At 43.9% G+C, this 9,218-nt stretch overlaps 1 protein-coding gene across 1 annotated transcript in view; it reads left to right on the plus strand.

Annotated features, from left to right (window-relative positions):
* slc6a9 (solute carrier family 6 member 9) overlaps nucleotides 1–6,155 on the plus strand; it is a gene marked incomplete at both ends in the record, with an annotated part of 48,336 nt that extends 42,181 nt beyond the window's left edge. Inside the window, 6 exons of the mRNA XM_083781660.1 lie at nucleotides 2,537–2,774; nucleotides 3,163–3,297; nucleotides 4,050–4,149; nucleotides 4,574–4,674; nucleotides 5,428–5,598; nucleotides 5,904–6,155. Of these exons, the coding sequence (XP_083637786.1) occupies nucleotides 2,537–2,774; nucleotides 3,163–3,297; nucleotides 4,050–4,149; nucleotides 4,574–4,674; nucleotides 5,428–5,598; nucleotides 5,904–6,155 (997 nt within the window). The remainder of the gene's footprint in view (nucleotides 1–2,536; nucleotides 2,775–3,162; nucleotides 3,298–4,049; nucleotides 4,150–4,573; nucleotides 4,675–5,427; nucleotides 5,599–5,903) is intronic.
* Between the last annotated feature and the right edge of the window lie 3,063 nt (nucleotides 6,156–9,218).

The following is a 9,218-nucleotide window of genomic DNA, read 5'->3' on the forward strand; positions in this document are numbered from 1 at the left end:
TAGGGCCATTCTATAAAAACTACAGGTTGGATTGCCAGGTACTTACTGTGCAGCATCATTATTTTTAGCATCATTATTTTTAGCTCCTGCTAGTGGCAGGGGTTGAGGCTTGGCTGTTGGTTTGGTCCCAAATATCATATCTTGAAAACTGCAGGCTGGATTCCTGTGTAACATCATGCTCCGCCTATGATTGGTCCGACTGATTTTGGTGACACATATTCCTTCCTCTAGCGCCACCATTTCGCCAAAAAATAGGAAATACCTCTTGCTCACACTTGACAAGATATCTTGAAAACTTCCTCTGCTCCCCAGTCACCCAATGGCCTTTCCTAGTGCCTAACTAAAGAACATAATTGCTAAGAAACTTGCTTGTTGAAGTTTTTGGTGGGTGAACCCTAACCATTCGAAGGACCCCATTTGCCCTGTAGTGACAATGATGATTTTGTCAATGTTATTTTGGTCTGGTTTGGTTTAAGGAGCAGCACAACCACAGCAGTAGAAGGGCTCCCTCGTAACAGAGATCTTGTATCTCAATGGAATTCACCTGTAAAAAAATAACGGTCAAATAAAACGATAACGTACAATTCATGCTTAATTGCCTGATGGAGCATATATTATGCTCGAGCCTTTTCAGTTGTAGAATACACCTGCGTCTTCCCAAGTCCTGGGGCCTCACCCATTGCAAATCTGAGCAGGCATGTGCACTGAAATGTCAAGTGTGAACACACATGCGGACACACCTGAGTTGCGATGTGATTGCAAACATTTGCATTGTAAAAACAAGTGTAGCCATACCCGGAGATAAGCCTGGCAGGGGGTGGGGGGGGGGGGGAGACTGCAGTAAGAGGAGAGGACAAGCATGCATAGGCGATGACGTAAAGATAGAGGGATGAGAAAGGAAGTGAAGGGCCGACTGTACATGCATGTCACAGTGGTGACAGAATAGAGAGCTTGTCTTAGACAGTACTGGAGGTAATGAGGCCACTGTACAGAGAGGGACACGAGGAAGGAGAAAATGCAAGGGGGGAGGATAGTTGAGAGGAGGAGGACCTGTCATTCGGCCTCTCCCTGTAAGGCACGTGAGGTTTCACGGCGGAGTGCGGAGGGCTCAAGTTGTAGGTGCCGAAGAGGAAAAGTCTTGACTAAATATAAATGAGGGACGGGGTGGAGAGACGTGAGATAAGGGGAGGTCAGCGGGAGCGACGGAGATAAAGGAAACTTTGTTTTGACTGCAGTTAAGGAACCTGTAAGCCTGTGTGCCCGAGAGCTGGTGTGCCTGAGGGTTGAGGGAATGGGGGTGGTGGGTTCAGGGAAGAAGATAAGGAGCAGAGGAAGATGCTGCTGAGTCCCATGTGAGTGAGCTGTACTGTAGGTTGTGCGGTCCCCACGTGCTGAAGGAGCAAGCGTTGGAGGAAATATAAACTGGGGGGGGGTGTTTGAAGGCAGAGCATTATCATTTTGTTCTTCTGCCAGGAGTATGTGAGGTTGTGCGTGGTATCTCCTCTTGCAGCAGTACAGTCAGTCGCATAATCATCTTCCTTGGCAGCTGTGGCTCTGGAGGTATGAGTGGCCTTGTGGAAACCTGAAGGTTCCCGGTTAAATCCCCGGCTCTTCCTGGCTTCATGTTGAAGAAGTGTCCGTGAGATGAACCGCATTGAACTTCTACCGTTGCAGGGTGCTTCCCTGCATGGTGGCCTCCACCATCTGTGTGAATGGATGAATGTAGCACACATTGTGAAGGATATTTCATTTCATTCATTCATACATTGGGAGGTGAAGCGGCGAAGAGTCGACGCCAGCGTCCTCACTTCCCACTTTCACACACCAATGGTGGCGAGCTCACACCGACCGACTCATTGGAGGTAATGTAGGGTTCAGTGTCTTGCCCAAGGACACTTTGACAGGAGGAGCCGGGATTCGAACCGCCGACCCAGGGATCATTGGACGACCTTCTATACCAGGCCTCCTGCAGCACCCAAGTGACTTAAAAGCTGAAGTAATTTGACTTGTAGAAGGTTGGGACTGGGAGTTCAAAAGCATTGTACTGTAGTGATTTATCGAGGACGAGGGCTTTCAAAACTGAAATGAAGTTTAGTATTAATACCGTATCTGGTCCTAAGTGGACATGGTTCTGGATTTGTTTGTCTTCTGTCAAAGCTATAGAGTTTTATGGGGGGTAAAATGGAAATCTGTGTCCTATACATCATTATTTGAATGAATTCATTTGACTTAATAAATAGATAAAAATACTTTTACTAACCCTTGCCATTATTACAATGTGTATGCTAGCAATCAATATGGGAACCCGTCGGCCAAAAAAAGGAAAAACAGTGCCCTCTGCTGTTTGTATCGAAACTGTTCTTGAGAGATTAGCTAGCAATTAACTGCATCTGAAAAGACTGCATTAACCTTTACACTCAACTGCCAGCATGCTAGCTAGTTTCAGCCGCAGTGTCACTTCTCAACAGCATGCTCAACTGCACTGCTCAAGTTGAATCACTCCTGACGCTTAGTTTTCTCTGTCTCATATATCCAGGGACAGCATCATCATCAGCATAACGAACTGTGCGACCAGCGTGTACGCGGGCTTCGTCATCTTCTCCATCCTGGGCTTCATGGCTCACCACCTGGGCGTCCCCGTGGACGAGGTGGCTGACCACGGCCCGGGGCTGGCCTTCGTGGCCTACCCAGAAGCCCTCACTCTGCTGCCCATCTCGCCGCTCTGGTCCCTGCTGTTCTTCTTCATGCTGATCCTGCTGGGACTGGGCACGCAGGTGAGACCCGGGAGCACGTGTTCATGGACATGTTTGCCATTTTGTTTGGTTCAGTGTATTGGTGTGAATTCAGTCTCAAGGTTGAGAATACCATAATACGGGTATTGCAAGTGGAATCACATGCATGTTTCACTTAGTTTTTACCATTTTTGTTATTTTCCTAATTGTTTGTTTGTTTGTTTTGTTTTGTAAAGCAATTTAAGTATAGAAAAGCTACATAAAATGCATACATTGTGTGCCATGGTTGGAATGCTGTACTTTATGTCTAACTTACATCTTTCTCCTGGCTGATATTGTCTGAGACTTTAGCTCATTATTATGTGTATCTCTGTGTTTGGCATACTAAAGTTCTTGATTTTTGACCCTGTGTTGTTTGCCGTACTTGTAGTTTTGCCTGCTGGAGACCCTGGTGACGGCCGTGGTCGATGAGATCGGAACAGACTGGATCATGAGGAACAAGACGGTGGTCACTGGGGGAGTGGCTATAGTGGGCTTCCTGCTCGGGGTTCCACTGACCACACAGGTACATCACCGTGGTTACTGGGGGAGTGGCTGTAGTGGGCTTCCTGCTCGGGGTTCCACTAACCACACTGGTACATCACCGTGGTTACTGGGGGAGTGGCTGTAGTGGGCTTCCTGCTCGGGGTTCCACTGACCACACAGGTACATCACCGTGTTTACTGGGGGAGTGGCTGTAGTGGGCTTCCTGCTCGGGGTTCCACTGACCACACAGGTACATCACCGTGGTTACTGGGGGAGTGGCTGTAGTGGGCTTCCTGCTCGGGGTTCCACTAACCACACTGGTACATCATACACGTTGCACAAACACATAGCGTTGCTGTCGAGCGGAAAGCTTCATAGTTTCACCTTTTTCTTTTTATATATAATATATATATATATATATATATATATATGGCCATATTAATGGCCTACTCAATCATACTACAGCATCACACAAAAGTAGCATTTAGAAAAATGTTTTCTAAATCATGTACATTTTCTGAAAGATTTGAGGCACATTTTAACGATTTTTCCAAAATAGCAGACCTACAAGTTGTGCCACTCGGTGGCGCACTATGAGCTTGTAGATCTGCTATTTTTCAATAGCTAAAGTTTAACTTAACTCTAGTGGTGTGTGATGTGCATTAGTGCTGCAGTGCATGCAGAAGAGGTATTGTGATGTTGTATGAGTGTAGTGTGACATCTAGTGGTGGAACGTTGTGTGTCGCACTTTTAATATTGACTTTTGCCTTTGTTTGCTGTGTGTGTGTTTAGGCAGGAATCTATTGGCTGTTGCTGATGGATAACTACGCTGCTAGCTTCTCTCTGGTGGTCATCTCCTGCATTATGTGCATCTGTGTTATGTATGTCTATGGTAAGTAACCACGGTCATCTCCTGCTGTATCTCACCACTACACACACACACACACACACACACACACACACACACACACACACACACACACACACACACACACACACACACACGTAGTAGTGAGTTATTCTATTGATGAATCTATGGAATTATTTGAATTTGAATAATTCCAATAAACAATTTTCTTTTATTAATATGTTGCCTTTCTATGTTTTTATAGGTGTTATATATCAATGATAGATTATGAAACGATTATTTATTTATTTATTGTATAATCATTTAGAATTTTAGACCTTGAACACCCATAAGTTGTTACACTTTTCAACGTTCATTTAGACTGGGTCTAAATGGGCTAACTGTTCCGGCCCTACTGCTCTGCGTGGTGGACTGTGACTGACTGTGTTGTGTTGCATGATGGGTGCAGGGCACAAGAACTACTTCAGAGACGTTGAGATGATGCTGGGATTCCCTCCTCCACTCTTCTTCAGGGTCTGCTGGAGATTCGTCTCTCCTGTCATCATCAGTGTAAGTGCACGCACACACGCACGTCGCACGCACGCACACACGCATGCATGCACGCACTCACTCACTCACTCACACACACACACACACACACACACACACACACACACAGTTGAATTACTGTGACTCACTTTTGATGATACTGTGTATGTTGTCAGTGCCCTGCGAAAATGTGTTCCAATGTCATTTTCATGTAATCAACTTCTCACATCCCATGGAACATGACCTGAAATTTGTCAGAACATTTCATAAGTTAACAATGACAAATGCCAGAACATTTGGGATTGCATGAACCGGTGTAAACTCACAAAAGCGTGCCAACGCTGTATTTTATACAGTCCCTGGCATCTTGGTCTTGGTGACACATTGTCATTATGGACCTGACCTACATTTCAATCCGGCCGCTGTTGCTTTATTCCCGATATAAAGTTTTACACTTCTGCACGTCTTGCTAGAGAATTGAACCCTTGCAACTATGATCAGTGGTATTTCCACAGAAAGCATATTAGTGCACTAATCTGCTATGCCGACCAAGAAACACGGCGTGATGGATTAGTGTTCTGAACTTTTATTTTCTTTCTCCTTTTTTTTTTTGTCATGTGATAATATGACCAGCCATAGCAATTATTAAAATCTCACTGTTTTTAAACTAGTATTCAACAATAAATGCCTGAAACCAGATGATGATGATGATGATGGTGGTATTCAACTGAAGGCTTAATAAACTCTCTTCTTCTCTCCCACATCTCCTTCCAGTTCATTCTGATTTTCACGGTAATCCAGTACAAACCCATCACCTACAACGACTACGTGTACCCCAATTGGGCCCTGTTGATCGGCTTTTTCATGGCCATGTCCTCGGTGGTCTGCATACCCATCTATGCCCTCTACAAGATCTCCAAGTCCCCGGGAAACACCTTCATGGAGGTACGGCGCTGTGTCCCATTGAACGACCGGGAGAAGAGTGCTTCTCCTGGCATATCTGCTGCATACTCACTGGTGTTTTGCACAGTGGTTGGTTATAATGCACCATAGACAAAAACAAACATACATATAATATCTACTACAGAGGACCTGGCACACAGTTTGACAACACTGGGACCGAGGTCTGCATTTCTTATGTATGTATTTGTTTTTCATTCTCCCTTTCACTTATTCTTTCTTGTCTGTCTGTCTCTCTGTGTGGCTCTCTCTCTCTCTCTCTCTCTCTCTCTCTCTCTCTCCCTCCCTAGCGGGTGCGGGCTGCATGCCGGGCAGACCCAAAGTGGGGCCCTGCCCTCCGCGAGCACCGGATAGGCGTCTATGCGCCCATGGCGTCCGAGCCGGACGCCGTGGAGGTGTGCCCGCTCAAGGAGAAGGAGAAGGAGGAGCCGAAGGAGGAGGAGCAGAAGGAGCAGGAGAAGAAGGAGGACATCAGCCTCACCATCCAGGGAAGCAACGGCTCCACCACCAACACACACAACAGCCCCAACCCCAGCGCATAGACACTCGGGGGGCGGGGGGAGGGGTGGGGCCACGCTGCCTCGGTCGCCCACATTACTGAGGGGAGGGGAAGGCCTCGGCCCTCGGCCGCCCCGGCATCTGCTCCCTCATTCACCTTCTCTCCCTTTCCCTCCCTTCATCCCTCCCATGTCCTCCAACCTCATACCCACCCATTCTCCTCACCCGACTTTCCCACAGTCCTCTGTGGGGGAGATCCCATTCGCTGGAGACCTTTACATATTGTAAGGGCTTATTATTTCTGTCCTAACCTCTTCTATCTGTCTGTCGTCTCTATAGAAAAGAAGAAAGAAAGAATGAAAGAAAGATAAATTAGGTCATCGTCCCAAAAGTTCCTTTTTACTTTTTATTTTTTTTTATCTTTTTTTCTTTAGTCGGGGGTTTGGGGATGTTGTTTAATTTGTTTTTTTTCTCCTTTCATTTTTCTTTTTTGTACAACTTGACCTATGTTTCTTCTTCTTCTCATTGGGGAGATGGAGGCAGATCCTGTGGAAATACACGCAGCGTAGCAGCTGGAGGGGCACTCACCTTTTCCCCCTTGTTTCTTTTTTGTTTGCTAACGTTTATCCGTTTGAAATCAGCTGCTTTCTAGTGAACGTGCGGTTTGAAAGCTGGAGACAGAATGACTTTTCATAGTATGATTCTGTGCAGGGGTAATTGAGGAACGATACGTTGTTTCATGGCACAAAAAACTGATCTCCACCATAGTCACCCTCCGTTGAGACGAAGCCCGTCATTTCATGTTGCTGCTTGAGGGTGACTCAGAGCACAAGGAATTTACAAGCACACTTCCTGATCGTTGTTTTTTTTGTACCTTTTTAGTGTCACCGCTGCTTTTAAAAATGGCCACTGCTGTTGCATGTGTATTATGTGCACATGCTCACAATGCGCACACAAATTACACACATGTTCAAACACAAGGCATGTTTGTCTCCAGCTTTCTAAATGTCCATCCTGACCGAAGCCCAAGAGATCCTAATAATACCCAATCTCAGGGTCCCAAAAGAGCTACAATTCCTGGGTGGACGTTCTTCCTTACCTGTGGAAACCTTGCTTCGACTACAGGGGCTTAATAATCTAGGATTGCAGATTTTAGGGAACTAAAATTGGCTAGTGTTAATGTTTCATTGTTGGAAATCCAACACGTACGAGCGGCGCCCGTGCAGAAATAATATAGGTGGATGCAACTCATTTTTGTACATAAAAGTGCCATCTCTTTTTAAGTCTTCCAAGCGTTCTTTCCAAGTGAAATGCATCCTGGTACGTGGCGGGTCACTTCAGGCGGCTTGACCAGAGCATAGGATAAAGTTCTTGTGTCACGGTAGTCTCTCACAACATGTAGCCATGTGCCCCCATCAAGGCATGTTACCAAAAACGTGTTCAACATGCATGAACTTTTGTGTCTTTCATCACTTTTTTTTCTTTTTCAGATAGAAAAGAAATATATATATCAGACTGGTATCCATTCTGTCGCTTTGCAACGGAACCTTAAATGTTTTTGTAGGCATTGTTTTTTTTAAAAGCTCTGAGCCAAGCGGTCGGGTGACTATACGTGAAAACGGGAAGGAGAAAGGCCAATCGGTTGGCTTGGAGATGGAGCTTGTCTCCATTAAGGAAAAAACAAACAAAAAAAAAAACTTTACTGAATTACGTAGGTTAAAATGTAGTTGTATAGTATTGTTATTTCAATAGAATTGTCTTATTTTACCTCTCATTATTGTAAAGTAACATAGTAAATAATTATAAGGAAGACAACATATGTTTATTTTGTAAAGAAGTTACAGAATCTTATTGAACATAACCGTACTGTTTACCATTCCTCAACCATGACTTGATTCGCTGTCACTTTGTTGGAGGGTGTGATAGGGTAGCTTTGATAGGATAGTGACTGGTGTTCTGTTATCTCCAACATCTCAGTATGACCACGATGGACATATCATAGTAGAGCTATGATCTTAGCAGTATTGACTGGGTTTACACAAAGAAAAGTTTACTTCTGAAAATGTGACATTTTAATGGGAGAATAACAATGGGGGAAATCACCACAAAGTCACGCTAATACAGCAAGGATTAGGAGTCCATAAGGACACTAAAACTAAGTCTAGGTCATTAATATAGCCAGCCTAACAGACTAAAGACTCAAGGTGCTGTGGCTGGACTCTGGTTCAGAAGCGTTCATCACAGAGTAGCCTTAGGTATAGTGAAGGCGAACACAATAAGCTCAAAGTGGGTCTTGTTTTCCAAATGGTCATGAATTAAACTCACTTTTTTTTTAATTAGTATTTTTTTAATGGGCTTTTTGTAATAGAAAGCCTCTCAGTATTTAAATAAAGGTTACTGTCTGTCACACAACGCAAGACTTTATAGAGCAGACGAGATCCTGTTAATCACTGTGCCAGTTCAACACTGGTTCAAAACATTTTAATCTCATCCAGTCACATGTATTTTTTACATAACTATTCTCCAGAAATGATATCTAAAAAAGAACACAACATCAAATTGTTTCATATCAACTACAGCTAAATCGGGTTCTTCCAACACTTAGCAGCTCTGTACACTGTAAAAGAAAAAAGCTGCTGTTTAAAAATAATATTTTTTTATGATACCCCATTTGCATGAGTAAACTGGCTGAAGGACGAAGTGTTAAAATGTCAGTGCATGATGGGGGTGCTGGTTTCATCATTATGTCTTGCTTAGGGCTGCAACAGCGATGTAATCGATTACAAATATATATTAATAATCAATCCCTATATTTGGGGCATGTCATTATTGGTGAAGTAAAAGAAAATGTAACAAAGTATGTTTCACTATTTTTGCATGACACTGTTGTGCAACAAAGTAGAAAATAACACTTAAAGGATGCATTTAGACATTTTCAACCTATCTTCCTATAAGTGGTAAACATATCATGAGCGTTAGTGAGGACCAATTATAATATGTGGATAGGTTGAAAATGAGTGAAGTCGTCCTTTAAGTATTTAATTGACTTGTTGATGTGTAAAATTGATTTAAATGTCTATAATAATAGCTTTTTGATTAGCAAAGAG

The sequence above is a fragment of the Protomyctophum parallelum genome (genome assembly GCF_964188405.1).
Source record: "Protomyctophum parallelum genome assembly, chromosome: 14".
Classification (NCBI taxonomy): Eukaryota; Metazoa; Chordata; class Actinopteri; order Myctophiformes; family Myctophidae; genus Protomyctophum; species Protomyctophum parallelum.